Source organism: Phaenicophaeus curvirostris, chromosome 1, assembly GCF_032191515.1.
Source record: "Phaenicophaeus curvirostris isolate KB17595 chromosome 1, BPBGC_Pcur_1.0, whole genome shotgun sequence".
Lineage (NCBI taxonomy): Eukaryota > Metazoa > Chordata > Aves > Cuculiformes > Cuculidae > Phaenicophaeus > Phaenicophaeus curvirostris.
In genome coordinates this window covers 162,053,457-162,080,928 of record NC_091392.1, presented here as the reverse complement: position 1 = coordinate 162,080,928, position 27,472 = coordinate 162,053,457, and the positions used below count along the sequence as shown (strand labels likewise).

The 27,472-nt window shown below is 38.3% G+C and overlaps 1 protein-coding gene across 1 annotated transcript in view; it reads left to right on the top strand.

Moving 5' to 3' along the window:
• Positions 1–26,332, top strand: part of NALF1 (NALCN channel auxiliary factor 1) — a 485,200-nt gene extending 458,868 nt beyond the window's left edge. Inside the window, exons 2-3 of the mRNA XM_069879423.1 lie at positions 9,395–9,566; positions 24,009–26,332. Of these exons, the coding sequence (XP_069735524.1) occupies positions 9,395–9,566; positions 24,009–24,304 (468 nt within the window). The 3' untranslated portion in view covers positions 24,305–26,332. The remainder of the gene's footprint in view (positions 1–9,394; positions 9,567–24,008) is intronic.
• The last annotated feature ends 1,140 nt before the right edge of the window (positions 26,333–27,472 follow it).

Below are 27,472 nucleotides of genomic sequence, written 5' to 3'. Positions count from 1 at the left end.
ATGTATTAACTAATAATTCTGTCTCATTGCCTTTTAAGACCAGAAATAATAGTCTGAGACACTGTCAAATCTCACATGTAATACGAGAAACAGAATATCCTAGAAAGAGACAATAACCGACTGCTATTCCCCACAAAAAGACAAAATAAGTGTCCTTCCTCATATTCTGAGAGAAAAAGTTCAAGCTGTGCTGTTTCAGTTTCCCAAAATTCTCTGCATGCAACCTTTCTTTCTTCATCTTAATTCTGAATCCATTTATTATTTGTAATGATTTGACAAGCAAATGTAGTTTAGTGTCTATTTTGTTTGTGGAATGTTCATACCTGGAATTTCTGCAACTGATTATTTGTGATGCTTGGTCATTGAAGCATAAAATATTTTTTTCTGCTTCCAGAAATTGGATTGAAACTTGTACAGTAGAAATAAAATCAATTCTGACTAATGAATAAATCTACCAAATTAATAACATATTTTTAGCATTATATTATTAATCATTTACAAATACCAAGACAACTTTTACTATGATCATTCTGGTCAGGCACCCATGCATATGAATACAGGTATATAAAGAGAGCATTGATTGGTGCTCTTTTTCAAAAGTGTCATTTTTCAATGTTTTCCCACAGGCACAATCTAGTGTAGGTTTAATTTATTTAGATGAGTAATATTACCATGAAACCCTTCTAAGATTTGGTAGCTATGTTTCTGTACAGGAGAGATGACCTTAGACTTATGTAATACTATCTTTCCTACTATATTGTGTTTGTGTAGCAAGATTTTGTTAGTGGGAAGGCTACAGGGTTGGTATCTGTGAGAAGCTGCTAGAAGCTCCCCAGTGTGTGATAGTGCCAATGCCGATTGGCTCCAAAACAGACCCTCCGCTGGCCAAGTCCAAGCCCAACAGTAACAGCGGCAGCACCTCTGCTGCCACTCTGCTGCAACCCCCATTACCCATCTCCAAAATGCCATTAGTGGGTGGAGAAGGTCTAGAAAATATAGAGTGAAGTTAAGCCCAGGAAGAAGGAGGAGGGGGGAAAAGCTGGTTTCAGATTTGGTTTTATTTCTCATTATCCTGCACTGATTTGATTGGTAATAAATTAAACTAATTTTCCAAAGGCAAGTCTGTTTTGGCTGTGACAATAATTGGTGAGTGATCTATCCCAGTCCTTATCTCAACCAATGTGCCTTTCATTACATTATCTCTTCCCAATCCAGTTGAGGAGGGAGAGCAGATTTGGTGGGCATCTGGGATCTACCTGGGGTCAATCCACAACATCAAAATAATATCTGGTCTAATAGCCAGGAATCCTTCAAATTTAATGTGCCTACAGTTCTGTTTATGGCAAAAAGATAAGTTATTTAGATACATACTGGTTTTTATTGTATGTATATAGTTACTATAATGCATCAATAATCCAATTTATCTGAGTTTTTTTGCTTGCTAAAAAAAAGTAAAACCAAAACCAATAGAAAAACTTGATTTTTTTTCCTTTCTTGGACATCAATGTGCCATATTTGCAGCCCTGTGGAGAAAGACTTGGGGATACTGGTGGATGAAAAGCTGGCATGAGCCAACAATGCGCAATTGCAGCCCAGATAGCCAATCATATCCTCAGTAATGGTATTAAACAAAAAGAAGGTAGATTTAGACAACATATAAGGAAGAAATTTTTTACAATGAGGGTAGTGAAACACTGGAACAGGTTTCCCAGAAAGGTTGTAGATGCCCATCCCTGTAAACATTAAAGGTTTCATTGGATGGAGGTCTGAACGATCTGACTAAGTTGAAGGTGCCCCAGCTTACTGCAGGGGGATTGGACTAGATGACATTTAAAGGTTCCTTCCTACCCAAACCACTTTATGATTCGATGATTCTGTGATACTATGATTTCTATTAGAAGCTGTGATTTTTCAAATGTTTTCATCATCTCTAAAAACAGCTGAAAACACAAGCCTATTTTCATTATTTTTCTACATCATACATATTTAACATATATACAAGGTCACACTATATATCAGAAACTATAAGTTCAAGAAATCCAAAATCTGTTTGTTTTGTGTTTGGTTTCAGTGGTTTAGCTTAAATTCACAATATAACTATAAATAAAAGTGTTGGTTTTTTTTCTTCTGAAGTTCTGATTTTGTGTGCAAATCACTAGATTGCCTCTTGTTTCTTCAAAAACTGTCGACAGCTGTGCATTTTTCTCATTTTTTTCTCTATAATTTATATGTCTTTTCCAAACTTATAACTCAGTTTAGTTAACTTCATGTTGGGAGTTAGTTTTTATTTTGCTTCCTTTAGCTGAGGATGTGATAAAGTGAAAGGTCCTATCTACTGCTGTCACAACCCCTCTTTGCTCTCCTTGAAACATAATCCAAGGCATCTGTTTTATTGGACTGCATATTGAGAAAGTGCATGTTTTGAAGGAGCAACACTTTTTCCCTGGAAAACTGTATTTAATAGAAAATCTGGAGTATTTTCCCTGCCTCTGGATTTTTGAGGTCTTCTCCTCACCTTCCATCTTTTCTCTGTCTTCAGAGAAAACCCAATATAAGTGCAGAGAGCAGAATGAAAGAAGCAGCCAGAATACAGTGTCATGATATCACTTAGAACTGGAATGAATGCATACCATCCTGAAAGTGGAAACAGAAAACAAATGGGAGATAAGGGAAAACAGTGCATAAAAAAATGTGCATTTATGGATTTTTATTTGGCTCCTATTTTTTATACATTTTCCTGTTCAGAATAACTTGCATTGGCTGTCACTTGTAATATAGTCTTTTTAAACTTTAGACTTGAGAAAGAGGGAAGGGTCTTGGAAACCTAATAGAGAGGCATTTTGCTTAGTTGTAAACATTTTCTTGAACTTCATAAGGCAGATTAGCCTTTTCCCATATGAATGCACACACACACAAATTCTTGATGCTTGAATGTCACCTTTTTTGCGCGATAGGTGATAGTTAACAGATTGGTTACAAAAGGTGCTATCATTTTAGAGTTTGGAGTGGGTAATTTGTGGGTTTTTTTCCCCTTTCATTTTACTTATTTTAATTTGGAGCAATAACATCTGCTTAAGAAGGAAGACTATATCTTGGCATAGATTGTACCAATACAGAAAGACAAAGATAATGATGACACAAAGCTGAGTGGTGCACTTGCCACACTGGAAAGATGGTATTTCATCCAGAGGGACATGGACAGGCTGGAGAAGTGGGCCTGTGAACCTCGTGAGGTTCAACAAGGCCAAGTGCAAGATGCTGCGCCTGGGTTGGGGCAATCTGCAGTTTCAGTACACAACAGGGGATTATTGAGAGTGGTCCTGCAAAGAAGAACTTGGGGGTGGCAGTCAATGAAAAGCTCGACAATGGCCAGCAATGTGCACTTGCAGACCAGAGGGCCAACTGCATCCTGGACTGCATGCAAAGAAGTGTGGCCAACAGGTCAAGGGAGGTGATTCTGCCCCTCTGTTCCTCTCTTGTGAGACCTCCTCTGGAGTACTGTGTCCAGTTCTGGAATCCTCAACATAAGAAGAATTAGAAGAATTTGGAACTGTTGGAATGTACAAGGATATCAGAGGGCTGGAGCATCTCCTGTGTGAGGAGAGGCTGAGAAAGTTGGGGCTATTCAGCCTGGAGAAGAGAAGGCTCCAATGAGATCTTGTAGCAACCTTCCAGTACCTGAAAGAGGTGTATAAGAAAGCTGGAGAGGGACTGTTCACAAAGACTTGTAGTGATAGGACAAGGGGAATGAGTATAAACTGGAGAGGGGCAGATTTAGACTAGACATAAGGAAGAAATTCTTCACTGTGGGAGTGATGAGGCGCTGGAACAGGTTGCCTAAGGAAGCTGTGGACGCCCCATCCCTGGAGGTGTTCAAGACCAGGTTGAATGTAGCCTTAGGCAGACTGATCTAGTGGGATGTCCCTGCCCATGGCAGGGAGGTTGGAACTAGATGATCTTTAAGGTTCCTTCCAACCCAAACTATTCTATGATTCTATGATAATGTTGTACAAATGTCCTCAAATGAGATCTTCTATATCTTTTGTAAGTGGCCTATAATTTTCTTAAGTCCACCCCTCTAAAGACTTCCCATAAATACAGTTATGCAACTCTGGAGAAATCGTCCAGAAATAAAAGCTATGTCTTTTCTCATGATGACATAGATTATGTGAGAAAGAAAGAATATTCTGCTAATGCTTGAGAGAAGGATGTATTTATTGTTTGTTAGGTTGCTAGGCTGCAAGGATGAAATACTGATTTGGAAAAAAATGGTAGGAATATTTTATATTTTAATAAAAAAAATCATTTCCTCTGTTTTTTAAAGAAAATCTTGCCTTTATTTCACAAATACCTAGAGATAAATTTAGCTCATCATCTGATATCATGCTATTCAGAACAGATGTCAAATGAGGGGAGGGGGAAATAAGAAAGCCAGGCAGAAGCAACATTAGTTATAAGAACATCAGAGAAAAAAAGAAAATTGCCCTCAAAGTGGTCGTATACATTGTATTTTTTATTTCAAAAAGATAAAAAATAATTGCATCATTTAAAAGACATGAAGAACTTAACATATGTTATATAATGTAACATTTTCTCCATTCAGATGACTAACAGTCATTTTCAGTTATCAGACTGGAAATTACATAGATAAATATTAATAGAATGTAACTAATACTTTTAAATATTCTATATGCAATATTTTTAAGAGGAGAATTTATTGTGATTACAAATCTTTGGCTTTAGCCATTGATGTCTTTTAAAAAGGGAAAAGTATCTTCTTATCAAAGCCTAGTTTGTAAAGTGCAATCCATACACAAAACACAAGTCAATATGTATTGCTATTGGTAGTTTCAGGCCTTGTTTTAAGCACGTTTTAAGACTCTGGAAATCAGCATTTGGGTTTTGTTAGGAGATAGACTGGAGTTCCCAACCAACTAAACCCTTTATTTTCCAGGATATATAGAATACTGGCTGATCAAAACCCATAATATCTGCTTCACTATTAGAAAAATTTCAATAAATATCAATATGTATCCTTTCCAAGTCACAGGCTTCTATTATTTAAGCTAAAGAAATCACCTTTCATTAAATCTCAATTTTCAGAGTTTAGATTGCTCTGGATCTATTTACTTAGTTGGGTCAGCCGTGGGACTTATCCAAAGGCTGCTGAGCAGTGATTGGTATGCACAGACATGAGATCAATTCTTCACTTCTGTACTCCCTCTAAGGTGGCACAGCTTTAAGCATGCAAAGAAGATCTCTGTGTAAAATCTTTGGTGCCTAGAAAGTCTAAGATGTCCAAGCTAGTTAGGAAAGGTTACCTGAGGTCTCTGTTAGGATCACAAGCACTTAGAACATGTAAGAGTATTCTCGGGTTTACCAGATAGCCCAGTACAGTTTATCTGTGAATATTTACGTTTTTTTTTTTTTCTCCAAAAAACAACATGGTTGTATTTAAACTGCTTACCAGTGGCAGGAATATGTCTTTTTCCAGATGATGGCTGGGCACTTCCCAGACATATATGAATTAGCACAGGCCAAAATAATGGAGGCATTGTGCTAACAGCTAGACACTAATGTTCTCCAGTGCTCAAATCTGGCTTTGACCTTATTTTTTCCTTATGCAGATGTGACTTTAAAATCCACCTTCGCTACACTATAAATATTCAAGTGTTAAATTGATGCTTTGTCGTGATGTTCAATCCTCTAACTACGCAGACTCTTCATGCCAGTTCTTAGGCCTGAAAATGACCTGGAAAAATGGAGGATCTTTGTGGGAAAGGCTGAAGACCAGCATCTCCTGTCTTCTAGGCTAATTTTCAGGATGCCCTGCAAGTTTCACCAGCTAATTCTTGGACATCCTACAGCCTTCTGCAGAGGTATCTTGTCCCACAAACCTGAAGTTTCTTTCAAAGAAACCAGAGCATGGGGATAGGAAGGCTGATAAGTATCAGCATCTCACCCTAAAGTGGATATGACCTAAATTCATGTCCAGAAAGAATTCTGAAAATCTTAGTTTCCATGTGGCCACACTGGCAAAAAAAAGGAGCAAAATGAAGACCAGCATACTAACAATCTCTATATAGGTTACTGACAAAGCTGAAAAGCTCTGCAATAAAAAGGATAAGGAGTAGTAGACAATTATCTGAGAAGTAGATCTTGTGCATAGGTACACTCATGTAATCTTTAAAAATACAGACAAGACCTCAAGAGTTCAAGCACAATTTTGACCCAAAGCTGAGAACTTGTGAATCAGAGCAGAAAAAGGATATGTATGAACTGAGATGGATACATAAAAATTGGTCACAGAAGCCTATGGCTGCATTATTTCTTCTGCTCTTCAATAAATATTTATTTCCTGTCTTGCTTAAGTAGAAACATGGATTTGCTCATTTTCATGTTATTGTGCATGGTGATGGGATTTCTTCCCACTCTGCTAGCCACACAGACCACTCAGTGCTGCTTTGAACAACTTTTTTGATGCACTTGGGAAAATACCTTCTCTCCTGTATTTGGGCTATTACCTTATCCAGTGGAACACAGCCTTCATAGGGAAAAAGTTTCCATTGTATGGAGGCAGTCATCCAGGGCACCAAGGCAGCCCCTCAGCCTACCTGAAACTGCTATAATTGTGAAAGGAAGTCACTAATGGTTTGAAGAAGGGGACCCCCATCATCTCAACCAGACACACTGGGGAAATAACACACGTTGGTTCAATGCAGTGATCCAGAGCACTTGGGCACTCCCCCAGTGTTCTTAGGATCCTGTGTGCCTGGGAAGAGGCCCCATCATTGTCTGAGAAAGAAACTGACCCAGTCAGTCATGCTCCCATCAGACACCTGATACTGGGATCGTGGCCCAAGTGAGTTATGATGCAACTAATGGAAAATTCCACTTGTATGACACCTTCCAAGTGCAGTCGAAGTGAATTTTAAAACATCAAAATGAGTATTCAAATTTCTGATGAAAGTCAATTATCTCAAAACCCTAGAAGTATGTGATTATGTAGATGGACATTTGAGCTCTTCTGGATCATAACAGGCTGAGACCAGTAATCTCCCTCTGAGCTGAGATGCCTCTCAGGTGTAATGCATGATCTCATTTGCTAACATAGTAAATGAAAAGGCCTTAGGTGATGTTATCCCCTCTTAAGAGCCGATCAGCACCAATTTGGAATGCTGGTGCATTGAATGTGGGTATTCTCACCAATCTCAAGAGGAAATCTTTTAGACTAGTCTCTCTCACTCTTTATCTGTCATGACCTGTACTTTTCTCATGCTTTAATATTGATAAATCTTTGTATGCATAACTATTCTTATATCTCTGCACTTGCATATACACTTATCATACCATATAGTAAATAGGATTGAAACTCGTTATTTTCAAATCTGATTGTCACTGATTAATTTGATTGTAAGTCATACATTGAATATTTTAATCACTTTGCCAATCAATTGATAATTAAGTGTAAGTAGAAATTTGCAATCTTACTTTAATTAATTCTAAATTGTTGATAAACCAAAATTTTGTTAATTCTTATCTGTGTCACCATGTATGGTGTGATGTTCAATACACTCCCTATAAACCGATGTAAATTGTCAAATATGACTCATAAACCAACTAACTACTCTTACATCTGTTCCATGAAGAGAAAATGTGGATTCATACTGAACAGATCTACAGTTTTAGTGATCAAGAAGGAACACTTGTGAATATTTACTTGCTATCAGAGCCGGCATTCCTGTCTCCAACCAGCAGACTATGCTTACTGACTAATTAAAACCAGAAAAACAATTACTTTATTTCTTTTATTGTCGCAAGTGACAATATAGCAACTGAAGCATTAAAAATGTGGTGGTGCATATAGTCAACATTGGGAAAACCACTTGCTTTTTAGAAGTTTACTTAAGAACAAAAAAGTATGCTCATAACCAAGTCTTCCTCATCATCAATCATTTACTGTGGATAAGAAAACATTCTAAAAATTAAAATTGAATTTTAAGGGAAAAAATGTTCTACAAAATGCAATATGCGAAAGCTGCTATGAAAAGCCATAGATTATTGGTAAAGGCTTCACTTTATCACTTGGCAGTCTTACCCACACCTGCCACTTTTGCAAAGAAGCTAAGACAAAACTTTGGGGATTCTGGGACTAATATATTGAAATTAATTATACAATTTAATGTGCTACTGACACTAATAAAAATTATAACTGATGAGAAAAAAAATACTGAGAAAACAAAGCAAACTCTCAGCTAGATTACTCTTTTCAGGTGTCAGTTCTTGAATTTTAAAAGCATTTAAAAACTTTACCTAAGTTTCCCTTTTTTATTAAAAATAGGATTAGGAAGAAGAAACTAATCAACTAGCTATATAGCTTTTCATCCTGTGGTAAGGGAAAGGTAGTTACTAAACTTCAGATGCTCTGGATGAATACAAAAAGGAAATCTTCATTATATAACAAACCAAATAGCAAGTGTCTAGCCAGTAAATAATGTACTTCAAAATAGATAAATGGAAAATGAAATGGGAAACAAGCAAACCTCTCTGCACTCAGTCACAGTTTTTTAATCGCCTTTGTAGCCTGGTGTCCAGTCTATTTTCGTGTGACCACATGTGAAAATTTTGTATCTAAAAGGCAAGTGTAATTCTCATGACAGACTATTGCTTAGAAGAGAATAAACAAAAAACCCTAAAATCAACATTTGATCTTGTTTGTCTGTTTAAATGATGATAATTGTAATAATCACAGATCCTGCAGCCATGTCTCCACAGCATGATATGACTGCATCATAATGTGTTCCTTTTACCTCCTAAGTGTAGACATTGGTCCTCACTGTTCCAGATTTATCCCCTAGTCTGCAGCTGTTGGTGTTCAGGAACCCTAATGTGTTTCAATATTGTGAACTGAAGAAGGCTTATTTTAAGGGAAGTAGCACCATCTATTGCAACCTAATAGCCTTGCTCTAGATGACTTAAAGAACAGAGCTGGCCTGAGCCCAGTTTTAAGCTCTTTCTTGCACTTATTTTCATAGGTTTTTCCCAAACCTCAAAAATGAGATTAGAATCTCAGTTTGTATACTGTAATGTACAGGGGTGTGCAGTGTGTGTCTATTGAAAGGCACATCTGGGAGATTGACCTGTTTACAAACTAAGATAAAATAATAGCATAAGCCTAGTGCTGACTAATTCTCTTTTAAGTGATTTGTCTGGAGTTTTCATTACTGAAGTAGGGGGTAGTCAAAAGTTAAGAGTATTCTTTATCCAGGTGATAGTCTCTCAAAATTTACTTCCAGAAGCAGCATTAATGTAGGTGTATAGTACAGTATGTTCTTCTAATAATGACAGTGCTATTGTCATCCATCTATACTTCTGGTTCTTCTCTTTTTTCCAGACTGTCTACAAAGCCTGGCTCTGTTCCCAGTATTTTGAAGTCACACAGTTTCACTGCAGCAACAGAATTCCTTGCAAGCAATACTGTTTGGAGGTTCAGACGAGGTGTCCCTTTATATTACCAGATAATGATGATGTCATCTATGGAGGACTATCAAGTTTCATCTGTACAGGTATAGTACAGAAAAGCTAATTTCACTTCTTTTTCATAAGTCTAGATGCAAAGGAGAGTGTGGATAGTGTTTCTTTCATTAGCTCTAACTATGAGAGCCTGAAGGTATTCCTCATGACAAAGATTTCTTGGTGGTGCTAGGATTTGAGCCCAGACTGCACATTTACACTATGACTTGCCACAGTCATTACCTTTACAAAATAAAGTTACCAGAAGAGATTTATTCTGGTTACTTTTACACTTAATAATTTGGTGGAGGATTTTTGTTGTTCCGTGTCATGTAGTACTCAGAGAAATGATACTCTGTTTTATTCAATATTCAGGAAAAAAAAGACAAGGGCAACACCAGGGTTTAGTATATTCACCTTTGTTTCCCAGCATTCTTACGTCAGATAAACAAAGAGTCTGAGACACAGCATTCAAAACTGTACAGCAGCTCTTGGAGGTAAATGTCTAAGGAAAGGTCTTTCACTAGTGAAAAATTTTAAGAATTATTTGTTCCCGTGTGGGGAACTGATCTTTTTGGTCTCTTCTTGAGTCCTTTTACATTCTGGGATTATTTTAATTTTAAAAGATATTGCTAATAAAGATCTATGCATTAACTGAGAATGGTTGGTTCCTTCTACAGTCCATTCTGCTTCAAACATTATCCCAGAATGATCCAACCAGAAAGGAGATGGACCTTTTGTACATCTCAGGTACCTCAGATACTTTTTTCCGGGACTGATTGTTAATCAGCCATATGAAATTTCAGCTTATATCAATTTTATCCGCAGGTTTCTGGTGCCTAGCGCATCATCTGAGAATCTTGACGATATTTCAGCAACTTATTCCTACTGTATCAGTAACAAGGCATTTCAACACTTGAAATGTTTCACAATCTGGTTCAATTATCTTGAAATTAGATAGCCTCTACCTTAAATTAGGTCTACACAGGATAGTTTGATACTAATGAGTTGTCCTAGTCAAAACCGAAGTAAAATATAAAATGTCATGCATTATCTCTGCCATCTCAGAGGAAGTCATAACATTTGTGGCAACTCACTTCACCTTATACTATGTGTTTGGAATTAGGGGGCTTCTGGTAGCAAGATATTTTCTGTGTTTCTTCTTGCAAATTAAACCTATTGCATGTGTTCAAGCAATACCCATCCGTAAGCAGAAGATAATATAATGAAACGTAAGTTGAGTTATGATTTGGTAGTCATCAGTAAGGTAATGGTGCTTATCACTTCACTTCAGTGTATTTTGTAAATATTAATATCCTTTCAATATACATACACAGCAAGCAAATGAGTATTATTTTCCAGTTTAAGAAAGGACAGTAAAAGCTGAAGTAAGACGCTTAGGACATATTTATTTACAACATGAATGCTATATATATGTGTGTGTACATTCAGGAATATACATATGTGTGTACACTTGCACACATCCACAGTGGCAAAGAACAAACAAACAATAAACAAAACTATCTTAGAAATCATTTCAGAAAATCCCTTAGGAAATACATAACCTCCTCTTCATTTTCCTAGTATACCTCCAAGTCAAAATTCATTCCTAAAACACAGAAAACAGATGACTTTGCAAAGATTACTGACAGTGGATATTTCTGAGCTTGGGATGAAAAGCAGATTTAGGGGAGGATTAAACTCATTTTACTGCAGGTATTAGTAGTGTGGGTATCTACACATAAATTATGTGACTAAGCTCTCACTAGTCACTGAAGATCTGATGCAGTCAGTAGAGCCGAGAGCTGTTTAATTCAGCCTAAGTGGGCATTTACACCCAGTGAGCTGACTAGCTCTCTATACTGGTGCTGCCTGCACTCTGTTTGCTATAAGTGTTGTTAGTCACCAAAGTCATTTAAAAAGACATTTAAAATCGTTACTAATATTTGGCTCAAATTTGTGTCTACTTGAGTCAAAACTCTTAGCATCAGCAGAGCAGAGCTTGCATTCACAGACCTGTAGGAGTCAGCATGCTGACACTGGGCAGCTTTATGCAAGAGGAGATGCTGAGGAGAGGTCCAAGGCTGCAATTCATAGAATCATAGAATCACCAGGTTGGAAGAGACCCACCGGATCATCAGGTCAAACCATTCCTATCAAACACTAAACCATGTCCCTTAGCACCTCGTCCACCCGTGCCTTAAACACCTCCAGGGAAGGTGAATCAACCACCTCCCTGGGCAGCCTGTTCCAGTGCACAATGACCCTTTCTGTGAAGAATTTTTTCCTAACGTCCAGCCTAAATCTCCCCTGGTGGAGCTTGAGGCCATTCCCTCTTGTCCTGTCCCCTGTCACTTGGGAGAAGAGGCCAGCACCCTCCTCTCCACAACCTCCTTTCAGGTAGTTGTAGAGAGCAATGAGGTCTCCCCTCAGACTCCTCTTCTCCAGGCTAAACAACCCCAGCTCTCTCAGCCACTCCTCGTAAGACTTGTTCTCCAGACCCCTCACCAGCTTCATTGCTCTTCTCTGGACTCGCTCCAGAGCCTCAACATCCTTCTTGTGGTGAGGGGCCCAGAACTGAACGCAGGATTCGAGGAGCGGTCTCACCAGTGCCGAGTACAGAGGGAGAATAACCTCCCTGGACCTGCTGGTCACGCCATTTCTGATACAAGCCAAGATGCCATTGGCCTTCTCGGCCACCTGGGCACACTGCTGGCTCATGTTCAGTCGGCTGTCAACCAACACCCCCAGGTCCCTCTCCTCCAGGCAGCTTTCTAGACAGACTTCTCCTAGTCTGTAGCACTGCATAGGGTTGTTGTGCCCCAAGTGCAGGACCCGGCATTTGGCCTTGTTAAACCTCATGCCATTGGACTCTGCCCAGCGGTCCAGCCTGTTCAGATCCCTTTGCAGAGCCTCCCGACCCTCCAGCAGATCAACACTTCCACCCAGCTTAGTGTCATCTGCAAACGACATCATAGGCTCCTTGCCCTACGACAGCTTCCAGCTCTTCCTTCTTATTCCCCATGCTGCATGCATTGGTGTAAATGCACTTCAGCTGAGCTGCTGAGCCTTCAGCCCTCTTAGAGGGAACAGAGTTCATTCCCAATTGCCTGGTAACTGGAGTAGCTAGCTCCAGAGTGCCCGTATCTCCCTTAGCACCCTCAGGTGTGTTCTCCCCCACTTTCTGTGTGGTGATGTACTGGTGGTCCTCACCAGCACACCCTCTCTGAATCACCATTGCCCCACGTCCAGGCTCGTTCCTGTCTAGCCTGGGCTCAACCCCCTCCCCCTTCACATTTAGTTTAAAGCTCAATTTATGAGCTTAGCTAGGTTTTTAACAAGGGCTTTAGTCCCCCTAGGAGACACACATGTCCCATCCTTAGCAAGAAAGCCTGGGGGTGCGTGAGCCACCCCATGATCAAAGAAGCCAAAGCCCCTCTCCTCACACCAGGCTCGGAGCCAGGCATTAATTGAATTCTTCTTCCTGACTTCCCACTCCTCTTTATTTAGCCTTGGGATGGAGCAGAATACTATTTGTGCCCCAGAGCCCTCCATCATTTTCCCAATGGCCCTGAAGTCATTCTTAATGGTTTTGGTCTTTTTGTTTACTAGATCATCATTACCAGTTTGGATTACTATCAGAGGATAGTAGTGGACCAGGGAAGGAAGTTTTCTAGCTACCTCCTTCCCTGATGCCCCCGGTAAGCAGCAGACCTCTCTGTGGAGTGGGTCCGGTCTGCAAATGGGTCCCTCTGCTCCTTTTAGGAGGGAGTCCCCTACAACAATCACCCTCCTCTTCTTCTTAATGGAGGATGTTTTTATCTTTTTCTGAGGATGGTGCGGCCTAGGGAAGGATTCTAGGCTGTGGGAGCCATCATCCTCATTCTCAGGGTTGGAGTCCACCTGCAGAACCTGGCACTTGTTCACGAGGGGGATCTGGGTGTTCACCAGGGGAATCTGGAATCCCCCCAAATGTTATCTGGAATATAGGCTCATTGTCACTTTCTTATTAATCAGCAACTCTATGTAAGAGCACTTCCTGCCGCTAAACAATTAGAAATTGGAGTAAGATCTGCTGTGGGACTAAAGAATTAGACTTCTCGCTTGCTGAAAACAGAATTATTTCATGCAAAGTACATTGAGTTCAACAGCAGTTAAAATCCTCAGCATAGCTTGTGGGTTGAGAGTTACCTTTAACTCTTTTTGCAGAAAAGGGATCGGAGGCAGGTTTCCCATGTCTTGAGAGACCTCTTCTCCTCTTTAGCTTTCTGAGAGTTCCTGTTTGGAAGATACGTTCTGGGATTTCCTGTTATTGGTCTTGTTCTAACTGGGATGGTTATAATTCATTGGTGACCATCAGGAGTGTCAATTCAAAGGTATTGCTGTTTGATATTACAGTGTTATAGCTGATTTTCTGGTGTCTCCATTCAACCTAACTTGACTGTAGAGTTGGTCACCATTGAGCTTTTGTACAGGAAACACTGCTGGAGCAAACTTTATATTTCATGGATTTCTCATTAACAGTATTTTGCCACAGCCCGTTGCTCATTTAAATTTGAGTTGAATATCTCTGCTGCTCCTGACTCCACTGGTATACCACAAAGAGAAATTCTACAAGTCCTTTTTTTTAAGTTTTGACTCATATTTTCAGAGAAATCCAGCGGAACTGAATTACTGCATGTATTATTAGGTATGATTTTTTTGCCCCCATGAAACTAATGAAAGGCTAGCTTGCCACCTGTCAACACTGTTAATTGTAAAATATTGTCTGGAGGAAAAAAAAAAAAAGAAAACAAAAGAGTCCCTCTCCTTATAGGGTGATTTTTCTCTGAGAAACATCAAGAATTTGTGGATTCTGATTTTCTTTAGTAATGTTTTAGGAACAATTGCTTTATGATAAGGGCTTCCCTCCCTCCTCTCCATGGTAACAGACTGTTTCCTCTAAGGTCCTGTAGAGATTCAGGTTAATGGAAAGGCAGAGGATTGATTTCTATAAAACATTTCAAGACACCATGGAAGGCAGCTAACAGGAAAAGGTGTACAGGTGTGGCAGTTTTTATTTGACATCGACCACGGTACAGAGCGTGGGATGTATCTATAAAACATTACATTCTGATTTCCAGTTGCAGCTAGATAAGAGGCTGCGGGGGCTTGGTGTCACCCCTCTGTTTCCATTGCCGCAGTCTGCAGCGGTGAGCGGGGGCGCGGAGACACCTGCTGGAAGTTGACAGGCAACCCTCAGACTTCAGGGTTTTCTTTGTAAAAGGTACTAGAGTATGTTAAAAATAAACAAACAAACAAACAAAAAAGCAACTCAAAGGTTTTATCCTTCCTTAGTAGGTCCATGTGATGAGAAAACAGCTATTTTTTCCCCCAAGTAATAGTTCAGTCATAGAATTCCTGAATATGTACTTTTTAAAAATGCTTTTAAAATGTAAATATGGTTATATGTAGAGTCATTATAGAGTGCAGGCTGAAGCCATAAATAATAGAAATCATAGAAATCATAGAAATCATAGAAATAATAGAAATAATAGAATAATAAAAATCATAGAATCATGGAATAGTTTGGGTTGGAAGGGACCTTAAAGATCATTCAGCTCCAAACCCCCTTGCCATGGGCAGGGACACCTCCCACTAGATCAGGCTGCCCAAGGCCCCATCCAACCCATCCTTGAACACCTCCAGGGACAGGGCAGCCACAACTTCCCTGGGCATCCTGTGCCAGTGTTGGGCAACCTGTTCAAGTGCCTCACAACCTCATAATGAAATTCTTCCTTATGTCTAGTCTATATCTTCTCCTCTCCGGTTTATAGCCATTGCCCCTCATCCTATCACTACAAGTTTTTGTAAACAGTCCCTCCCCAGCTTTCTTGTAGCCCCTTCAGGTATTGGAAGGTTGCTATAAAGTCTCCTCAGAGCCTTCTCTTCTCCAAGCTGAATGTGGCTAAGAATCATGCCCAGTGGTAGTGTACTTGCTTTCTTGCAGTCTTTTGATAGGATAATTTTTTTAAAAAAAATTTTGCTTATGCTATGATTCAATAATGACTTCGTAGAAATTCCTAAAAGACTAGTATAATGAATAAGAAGTATTCTAGGCTGAGAATGCCTTCCTTGCTTATCTCCAATGAAAGCAAATAGTGGGCAAGGGAGAAGGGGTGCTACAGTATTTGCATATTGCTGAAATTCTACAAGTAAGACTGTGAGAAAACTGCAGTGCAAAATAAAGTACTTAGGAAATTAATCAAAACAATCAGAATCATTGTGTGTTTCTGATTATGGAAATGTGATTAGCTTGAAAGAAGTTTGTGTTCCCCTCTTCCCTCTTTCTTCTAGGAAATGGGAGGAAATTAGTCAGTCTTTCCATCAAATGCTGTTCAGGAAGATACTGTTTTTCATAGTTATTAAAATTGAATGGTTGCTTTTGGTTTAGACCTTTGCAGTTTATATCCGTATGATTAAAGTTTCCAGTGGTTTCATCTAATGTTTCTTTCTGCAGCTCAGATGTGTATAATTGCCTATGCAAAAGAGAATCTTATTAAGAAAATAATAGTTTTTAGGCATACATATGCACAAACATGGCAGATTACAATGAAGGAGTCCCATGCAAAATTCCAGGTCAAGATTTTTGCTTGTGACTTGTGAAAACAGCGTGCATACCAGTGGGGCTGTTCTCTTTCATGGATGTATTCATCTTTTCCATTTTCCCCCTGGTCTGAATGGAAGATGTGGAAGATTTCTTCCATATGTGATTTGAGTGTGAAAGGAGATGAAAGATGTATGACTGTGTGCAGAGCTCTGGGGATAGACTGGTAATACTTCACAGTTCTTGCTTTTCCAATGCCTTCCAAAGTAATACAGTCCAGCAGCTGGCCTGGGGACTGGTCCAGCCCATGAACTGCTTCTGTTTGGCTTGCTGCCCTCTCCCAGCAGAGACAGAGAAAGAATGCAGAATCCATTAATGCTTTCTTCACAGCCAAAAGTATCCATTCAGGTTTTCAGTTTACTAAACCCAGAAAACATGAGTGCTCTGTTTTCACCAAATGAGCAGCAGAGACATCCAAAGAAAGTGGAAAAGAGATTACTTCTCCTCTGTACACGTGTACCTTCCCTAAGCAGCCATTATATGCTATTAACACTAACACTACAGTTGCATGCTCATTAGCAATCTCGTTCTGGGGTGTACTTTTGAGGCATACCTGTTCATTCTCCTTGCTGTTTGATTTACGTTGAGGAGAGTTCTTGGAGAATACAAACTGGGTTCCTTTGGACTAACTAAAGGAGGAGATGTGCTACAGGACCGTTATCTAGCATGTCCCAACCACTAATGCACTCTTGGTCTAACAGAATCCTACTTGTTAATGCAGACAAAACCTATTCTGACTGCTGAGAGAACATTCCCAGAACTGCTACCTGTGTGCCATGTCTCGACCACTTTAAAGTGCAGAATTAGGGCTACCTGTGTTGCTAATGGCTTTCTTTGTATTGACCAAGACTTATGGTTTCTTTGTGCCTTGTCACTTAAGAGGGCCATCATCTCGCCACAAATATCAGGCAGGATATATTGTACAACAGATGTCATGGAATCTAAAGGAGCTCTTGAGTTCCCCTGTGAAGGAAAAGAAAAAAATGTAGTGAGCAGCAATAAGACAGAGATGTGTTACATTAGCTTCTTCCAAAACCAACATGGCACCCTCTAAAAGCAATGTCATCAGAAACAATCTACTGCCACCAAGAAGAGAATCAAATTTGTCTGCTCTCTCATGCAGAACAGACTTCTTTTCAGTACTTTTCAGTCTGAAGGAGAAAGTAAAGGAAGATTAGAGGTGAGAGGACAGGTGACTTGGGTGCTTTGAATCACTTGTAGCTTTCCATTTGGTTCATATTAATTGGTTCCTAATTTCATGTGTTCCAAGTAACATCTCCATTGCTTGGAATGCATGGTGTGTATATTCTCCTTTACATCAATTTTTGGCAAATACCACTAACATATGCTTATGATCCATGCAAAGTAACACTTACCCAGAAACTCCCTCCCTTAGAGTAAAGAATAATATTCACCAGAAAGGAAACTATCAGTCATGCCTTATAGCACACACTAAAGGTCCTAAGGATGTAGTGAGAATTATTGCAGAGTTTTCACCAGTCTGTAGAAAGGGTTTGTTGGTTAACAAAGCTCAGTGAAGGTATTGGGAACAGTTCTTTTAACTGCAGCATCTTCTCAAGGGGCAGATGTGTTTTTAGGCTTCACCAGCAGGCTTAGCTATAAAGTGTCTGTATCAAAACAGATGCCCTGATTGCAATGCAATTTGAAAAGCAATTTCCTTGAGAAAATGTGAAATATAGGATGCATGACATTCTATCTTTTCTTTGTAGAACAATTCCAGAAGAGAAGATCTCTAAATTCAAGCCACTTTATGTTGTTCTTGGCAAACTCTAATATATATATATTTGATTCAAATTCTTCCTGTAAAAATAACTCTTATTAATGTGTCATTTTCCTCCTGCCTCCATCTCTTAGTAGGTCCTAAAATATCAAAATATTAAGCTAACATAGAGAGCAGGACAAATCCCATTTACATTTGACAAGCATGGTTTAAATCATTACCAGCTATGGATCTGCTTACAAGAAAAATTCTACATGGTTTTGCAGTACAAACTTGTCAAGTAAATAGCTCGTCTTTTTGAGACCAAGTGTTTTTCTAGTGCTGAATATTGGGGCTTTCCCATGAATGAGGTCTCATGCTAGAATAGGTTTGTTAGCTGCAAACATTCATCTCCTGTACAAACAACCCAGGCAATTAACCTGTTGATATCCCTGAACTTTCCATGGCAACACAATACTTAGATATGTATAAACCTTTCCTATCATATCAAAGTAGTAAATTATTTTGATCAAAAATTTTACACGATAGAAGCAAAACTAAAGGAGGACTGGGGAAAGCCAAATGTTTACTAGAAGCAAGTTATCTCACCTTTGCCCTGTATCTCAACTTAGCAAAGCTAAAAAGTTTCATTGTATAGCCTTGAGAATCACCTGTTTGTTCCCTTTTTTGATTTCAGCAGCTCAGGCAGTTTTACAGGTCCTGTACATATTTTAGAGGAAAAAACAAATCCATGCATGGTGAAGAAACACACTGAATTTATCTCAAATGTAGATGCATACACACAGGAAAATCATCCAAGGGAAAATTTGGAAAAGCAATGGATGTAATCTATCTGGACTTCTGTGAAGCCTTTGACACAGCATCTTTTTTTTCTAAATTGGAGAGATATCGAATTGATGGGTGGACTATTTGGTGGATAGGGAATTGGTTGGAGGGTCACATTCAGAGATTAGTGGTCAATGGCATGATATTCAGATAGAGATCCATGACAAGTGATGTCCCTCAAGGGTCTGTATTGGGACCAGTGCTATTTAGTATCTTCATCAATGATGTGGACAGTGAGATGGAGTGCACCTTCAGCAAATTTGCAGGTGACACCAAGCTGAGTGGTACAGCCATCACAGAAGGATGAAATGTCATCTAGAGGGACCTGGACAAGCTGGAGAAGTGGTCCTGTATGAACCTCATGAGATTCAACAAGATAAAGTGCAAGGTCCTTCACCTGGGTGATGGCAATCCATGGTTTCAATAGAAGATAGGAGACAATGTGATTAGGACCAGCCCTGTGGAGAAAGACTTGGGGGTGATTGATGAGAAGCTTGACATGAGCCAGCAATGCACACTTGCAACCCTGAAGGCCAACCGTATTCTGGGCTGCATCAAAAAAAGCATTGCCAGCAGGTTGAGGGAGGTGATTCTGACCCTCCACTGCACTCTTGTGAGACCACACCTGGAGTATTGTGTCCAGTTCTGGAATCCCCTACACAATTGGAATGGGTCCAGAGAAGGGCCATGAAGATGATCAGGGGGGCTGGAGGACCTCTGCTATGAGAACAGGCTGAGAGAGTTGGGGTTGTTCAGCCTGGAGAAGAGAAGGCTGCAGGGAAACCTTATGACCTTCGAGTGTATGAAGGGGGCTTGCAAGAAAGCTGGGGAGGGACTTTTTACAAGGGCATGTAGTGATAGGAAGAGGGGGAATGGGTTTAAATTGGAGGGAGGAAGATTTAGAGTAGATATTAGGAAGCAATTCTTCACGATGAGGATGATGAGACACTGGAACAGGGTAGTTGTGGATGTCTCATCCCTGGAAGTGTTCAAGGCCAGGTTGGATGGGGCCTTGAGCAGCCTGATCTAGTGGGAGGTGTCTCTGTCCATGGCAGAGGTGGTGGATTATCTTTAAGGTCCCTCCCAACCCAAACCATACTATGATTCTATGAAATACTCAGCAATAGTGATGAGAACAAAATTAAAACGCAGCAATCCATGTTTCATCCAACAGTTGAAATGGAGTCTGAAATGGAATTCAGTCTTTTCAAAAAAAGTGTAAGAGCCTTATTCACCAGTTTAAAAATAATCTGTTTGACTAAAGAATAATTTCTTTATCTTTAAGCCCTCTTCTATCTTTAATTTTATTACTTTTTAAAATATGAAGAGTATAAAATGCATCTCTAAACAGAAGCATCATGATGTGTCACAGACACAGCAACTTAGAAACTGAGAGGACCATCTGGATAAGATCAAAGAGAGCTGGCTTCCAGATCACATGTAAGCAAGCAGTGAAATCTAGTCATAATGTTTAATGTGTTCTCTTGCCTTCTGTAGTTGTAAAATGATAATATTTAAAACTCAAAAATAATTCCTCAGAAAGAGAAATGCCATGCAGATCGTTGGCATTCACTGGCACAAGGATGTCACTGCTGGATGGATTATTCTTGGCAGACTTTATTTATTTTGGGCTTCACAATAAAATGGAGCATTTGAAACTTCTGGTGTATATATTCACTTCTCTGGTTTCTTCTTCTAGTTCACGGTCTTTGCTTCAAGTGCAAGAAGCTTGGTATGCCTCTCAACATTATTAGAAATCTTTGTTAAAAAGGACCACAATTTAGAGTCATACAGAAAGAACATTCTGAAAAAACATAATTTATCTCTGTTTTATTTCTGTGGCCTTCCAAAATACTTGTCCAACAGCAACAACAAATATGTCAAACAGACATATTCCTTTGATGGTGACTGGAAAATGTGAAATACTATGGCTCCATAGCTCTTTCTGTAGCAAAGAAACCAAGAAGTGGGACAAGTCAGACCAGCTGCTACAGGTACAGATAGAGCTATGGGCATGACATAGCCTGATTGTGTTGGGGTAAGATGTGGAAATGCAACTACCTCTTTTTCATGCTGGTCCCTGTGCAAAAGAAATGCAAGTGCACAAGCAGAAACCACAGCATTCTCTGAATTAGCTGATGATCTGTATCCATAGACTGTCTTTGTGATTTTAATGCTTGTATAAGAACACACGTGCATTTTGCGGTTTTTCCCAAAAGCTGTTTCTGCACAAAGTAAATTCAATGCTCATGCTGTCACTCCTTTTTCTTTCAGTATGATTCGGCTGAGCAGGATACACAGGATTTATCTACAGTCATGTCTCAATTAACATAATCTCAGTCAAATGAGTAGTCTTAATTCTTTCATCAGCATTAGTAACACACAATCCCGACAGATATAACTGCTGTGCTGATCATCAAATATTATCTGCGGGTGAAAAAAATACCCAGTTACAAATCAAAGAGGTAGCTTTTACATGTCTTTCATTAGCGATAGCATATCTTTTTGGAGAATGGTTTGATACCAAAGAGTATCCTGGCAAAGTCTGGATCCTTCATTAAGATCAAGGTCCAAGTACCTCTATATGAACTAAGATGTCTTCTGGTGAGCTATAGGTGAGTGCTTGGAAAACTTTGGAAATGGCGAACCAGAGCTGAGGATTTTAAGTAAAAAGTGAAAAGCAAAGTAAGTTTCAAGCCAGTAAGAACTGGTAAATTAGCCTCAGAAATATAATTACTGAACATCAAAGTTATACAGAGGAATGATGTCTACAAACTGACCTGTAAAGACAGAAAAAGAAGAGAGAAGCCTTGTGATACAGAGGGTTTGTTTTTTTTTTTTATTCACAGACTATGTCTATATCAAATATTTTCCTAAAAGAACAAAATAGATATTTTTCTCTTTAGTTTTCCAAGGTTGATGTAGCCAGCCTTCCAGGGTTTCTCGTAAGTCGTGGGTATGAGTAGACTGATTAGATGCTAAGCACCAAAGCTGATACTCATGGCTACAAGTAAGTGTGTAGTGACACAGGATTGTGAAGTTTAGTTACTTCAATGCAAAGTAATTTCTCTGGCTGAATTTATCTAAATATCCTGCAACTGTCATGAATAGTGGTTCATTGGTTAACTGATTACTAAATAAGTTACTCTAAATTCAAAACCTAAATTCGATTGTTGAATTGAAATAAAAAGGAAATGTAATTTTGCATTAAGGAACAAGTTCAATACAGCTTTCAATGTGGAGACACTTTCAATTTATTTATAATTCAGTAAGCTATATGAACTATTTAAATATCTTTTGATTGCCAACTTGTACACATAGGCTTTGATTCCAAAGGAAGTCTGAATTTTCCTATAACAAGAAAGGCAGGAAATACAGTTTGAATAGCAAAAGCCTCAGTGGAATGAAAACATTAACTGTACTCTGTGTCTCTTCTATTACCACTAACAGTCTGAGCTACTGCAGTCACAGAACAGATCACACAATTACCTGTTTTAGGAGGCACTTCCTGTGCCTTACCATGTTTAAAAACACACTTAAGCATACAAACACCAAACAATGAGTGTCAGATAATACCATGTAAGCAATAATATTGCTTTATTATACTTGCAATAATACTGCTTTATTATACTTGCAATAATACTGCTTTATTATACTTGCAATAACCACTGTCCATGAGTTCCAAAATGCAACAAAATTTCTTAAAAACATGGAGAGACACTAAATCATTTTGAAGCATTAGTACGCTACCTTAAGTATCTGTCTGTATTGGTGCAAAAATTGCCTGATTTCTTGAAGAGTAAATCCAGAAAATCAAACAAGCTGTTCTCATTCATGTATCTTTAAAAACTTGTTTGAATCGAAAAATAGATTTGACTTTACTTAGATGTATTAGACTGTTATGACAGCTATGCAAAGGAGTGCCAGTCTAGGTTTAATCTGAATTTTAAGGTGCTGAGCATACTTAATGCACTTCTATTTAGCTGCATATCAATATCATGGAAGTTGGAATGAAAGAGTTCAGTATTACCTCATTTTAATGTGTGATGCTTTTCTGTATGGGTTATTCACAAAATACAGGCAGTCTATTGCCTGAACTTATAGATATTATGTCCGTACTTGCAAGCATTGCTTTTTGAAAGTAATATCATTACTGTGATAATTTAAACAAAACTTAATTCTTGTTCCAAGGAACAAAGTTAATTTACAAATTATAGAAATAATATAGTTGATTTGAAAATCTTTATCCTAATATTTCAACAGATAGGTTTTTTTCTAGTAAAACCTCACACTACCAAAGAGTAATTATGTACTGCAAAATTATTCCAAAATCAGTTCAAATCGAGAAGAGCTGTTTGTCAGTTGTTAGACATTCTTGCATTTGACCATTAGTTAAATAGGCTAAATTAGATTATTTTATTTTATCGGTAAGGAAGATATGTGAAAAGTAAGCAGAACATGTTATGTTAATCTCCTGTATAGTAGTGTAGACAATACTGACAATTTCCAAAAAGGCATTTGTGTCTTTTGGAAAAGGCAGAATTCCTCTAACTATTAAAAAATTCATAATTAGACTAGACTAAGTAACTCGGTAAAGTTTTAAAGGCAGAAATAACCTAGATATGTATAGTCAGGAATACAACTATCACATGGCACAAAAAGAGAGTTCTTTCCTCTGGGATGTGCCAAAGAGAACATCCCAACCAGAAGAACCCATCTGAGGTAGGGTAAAGAAGTCAACTCTGAACAGCTCTGTTTGGAGGATACTCCTGTGAAGATGTTGGATCTGTATTGGTTTGACAGTCAATATCGTCAGTATTGTTAATATACAAATTATTTGTTATTTAATGCCTATCTTTTCATAGACGGTGATATTACTGGTATGCACTCGCAGACCAAGGAAGAATTTCAAGATGCTTTCAAATTTTGCAGAAATATCCAGTTTTATTAATTGTTACTTCATTGTTAGTTGTTAATTCATAAAAAGGAAGAATTCAATTATCCTTATCATTCTATCAGTAATTACTTTTTAACACCATTTCTTTACACAACCATGATCAGTGTCACACTTCTGTTGAATGATATTTGATGTTGCTTCTTGTTAAATGCACATATCCCTTCAATGACTCCAATTATACAAAATACAAGTGTTTTGAGGGCCTCAAGCTACTCCAACAATGTGGATTTGATAGCTTAGACTAAGCTGTCAACTGTTCCTTTGACCTACCAACTTTTGCCAGTCTTCCTGCCTGACGTTTGTTTTTCCTTGTATTTACTTTACAGGGCTCTATGAAAACTATCCAACCAATGCAGAACCAGAATGCTGTGATGTCAGATGGGGACTATTATCAGATCATCAATCCAAAGGGACTATAAAAACAAGTGGCTCAACAATGTGTCACAGGACATCTCTCACAGTTTCATCAGCATCAAGACTGTGTAACAGCAGACTTAAACTGTGTGTTCTTGTATTAATTCTCTTACATACAGTACTTACAGTCTCAGCAGCACAGAACTCAACAGGACTGGGCTTTGGAGGCATAACAACTTTGGAAGATAATTCAACCAATGAGGAATAAAACAAAAGGATTCATCTTATATGATAGAAACACATCAGGCCCGAATTACCACAGTCAGAAACAGCAAGGACTGAGAGCTTTACCCTCAGATCTCTTCTTGAATGACCTTTTGGGTAAAATAAAAATGAATGGGCCACTACCCAAACAACAAGGACACATGAACACAGCTTTTTATTGACTAAAAGGCTGTATGGTGACTTAAATTTCTCACACCATTTTATACACTGTGTTTTAATGTTTGGAGTTTCTTTTTTGTTTGTTTTTTGCACTTGTTAATACAGGATTTTATTTTTGGGACAGTTTCTCAAAGCTAAATTAAGTCTTTTCTCTGTCGATATATTTCTAGTCATTGTGTGTGTTCATCTGATAGTTCTGTCTTTTATGTCCTGTCAGTTTCTATTAGAGGAATGACTGCTATGATTCCATGACATAGAAAAAAAAAAAACCAAAAAAAAACCCAACAAAAAAAGAACAAAAAAATAACAAAAAACCCACAAAAAAAACACCTGCAAAAAAGAACAACAAAACAAAATTTAACAAAAAAAGAAAAAATGGAAAAAAAAGCAACCACAAAAACCCCAAACAAACCTGACTGTCTTCTTATCCATGGGATCCATTCATCTCCTTTCCCCTCCCACCTCCCATTTCAGATAACGTACATTTGCTTCTGTCTGTGTAATCACAATGAATGGGTACACAGTTCCAGTGTGCCTCTGCCACTGTTGCACAAACCAGTTGACTGAGCAAACCCCAAAGGTGCACGAAGGGAGTTCCTTTTAGCTGAACAAACAAGTGCTCTCCTTATAAGGTGGGATCGGACAGTTAAAAAATGTAAAGAAATATATAACAAACTGTTGCTCCAATACCTGTTTTGAAGAAGTCCAGTCCTTTCTCACTGGTCAGTTGAACAGGAGCAGCCTTTTTTTAGATATCCTATGTAAAACCAGTTATGCTCAGCATGTTGAGTAGTTGGGAAGCCTTCATATTGGAGGTGAAGGATTGGCATTCATTGTGAATTACGTTTTGAGTTCTCCTGCTGTCACATAACCAGCAGCTTTCCATAAGGACTGGGAGCAAAGAGCTTCCAAAATCCAAGTCTTTGTCTCAACAAAATTACACTAGAAGCCTTTGAGCATCTATAATACAAAGTATCTTTTTGGTTTTGATTCCATTGTTTTTCTAATATCTACATGTTGTTGAAAGTTACTCTAGTTATTAAGGGTGCACAAGAATGTGTTAGCACAGATAAACTGTTTTATTTTAAATATATAGGACAACCATTTTCATAAATGTGCAATAAAAACAGTGAAGATATACTAGGATATGAGTAGTTAAGAGAAAAGATTGTAATTTGATTGCTGATTTTTCATTGTTTGGGGTGGTTTTTAATTTGTTTACTTTTATTTTTGTGGGAACATTTCACCTGCTGAGTGTATGAGAATTTGCTTTTTAAAAAGGCTTTATAGAGTTTACAGTAGAATCAATGGAAGGAAAAGTTAATAAGGGCTGTTTTTAAAAACTTTACATTCCTTCCTATTCTCTAACTACACTTGGGAAGTGCACTTTAGAGATGTTTGCTGTGTAGCTGGGAGATGAAGGAAAACTATAGGAAATGTTCTCCTAGGAAATAAAATAAATTTGCTTACTTTTTAGCTATGAAATAACCCTTGATAAATATTAGTGTTGTCAGAACATTTAATCACTGGTGCATTATGCGTTTTCTTATACACTTCATGGTCTACTAAATTCTGAAGAAAAACAAAAAGAAGATAACCATACTACTTAAGTGGTTCAAGATGCACATGTTAAGATGTGAAAGCTCAAATGTTTTGCAGGAGTATATGTTTTGATAATGTTTTACAATGACCTGAACCGAGAAGCCTAAAATGATCTGTGCAAATATGACAACCAGAAAAAGCACCAGCTAATGCAAAATTCTTCAGTAGTGATTTGTTTCTATAATTCTTCCCTTCCCTTCCTTGCACATGCTATATTTTGTTCAATAAAACAAGGTATTTTTATTTATTTTACTTTATTTTAGAGACATATGTATTAATTTTATTGAATTGATGCAAAAAGTGGGGAAAAATGTAGAAATGCAAATGAAAAAGCCTTAACTAATGGTAGAATGTAGACTTTTGAAAGGACAGAGATATTACTGAAAAGTGATGGAGCAATAACTGGGCAGTGCTCTGGTACTGTACAACAGCTGATGAGTCACGCTACTGAGAAAGCTCTTACTAGGTGAGCTCTTGTTCAACTGACCTCTTAATTCTAGTAAGTGTGCATGGTCAGTAAACAGTTTGTTATAACCTTTATCTACCTCTGCTGTGCAAAGGCCATCCAAACTCCATTTCTGTGATGTTTCTCATAGTTTTTTGTTCACGCCATTACTCACTGTCATCTATTTTTACACTGTACCAACACAGTAGCAAGTCTGGTTCATCTGAATTGAATTGGCACATGAAGAAGAGTTATTATTTCAGTTTTGCCACATGGTGAATTAATGTAGAGAGCTATCTTTAAGGCTTTTTCTTTCTTCTCTCCTGCTCTTCTTCATCCTTCATACTTTATTTTTCTATAAAATTGTTTTCAAGTGGTGTCAATGAAAAATATGACTTCCCCAGTGCTTGGCTACACTCAGTCACCTGTCACACAATATAAGAGAGACGTAAGAAAAAACAGTGACGACATCATCATATGCACAAAGTAGCCAAATTAAACTTGAGCAAAAATGAAGCAGAAAACAATTACAGGCTTTCAATCATTATGTAAGTACAAGCTGTAACAAATTCCTCTCTCTCCTTCCACCTGGAGTCAGTGCCTGCAGTTCAATGGTCTGTGAATTTTCTCTGTCATCTTTTTGAGGTCAATTTATTTAATTTTTTAAACAAAGAGTCATGTTGTAGAGGTGACTACTGCTGAGGTATCTGTTGCCATTTTCACTCCAGCAGTGTGGTGTGCAGCTTCTCTTGTTGGCACCTGGGTCATCAGGAGTAGACAAAGACTATTCTGTGAAGTTAAGCAACACGTAATCATGTATGATGCAAAAATTCCATTTCATCCATTCCTCATTCGTAATAGTTTCCTGGCACAAATTTAAGCATGCTTGATATTGTGCACATATTACTTTTTTGCCAGAATAAATTTGCATCTTGCCACTGCTAT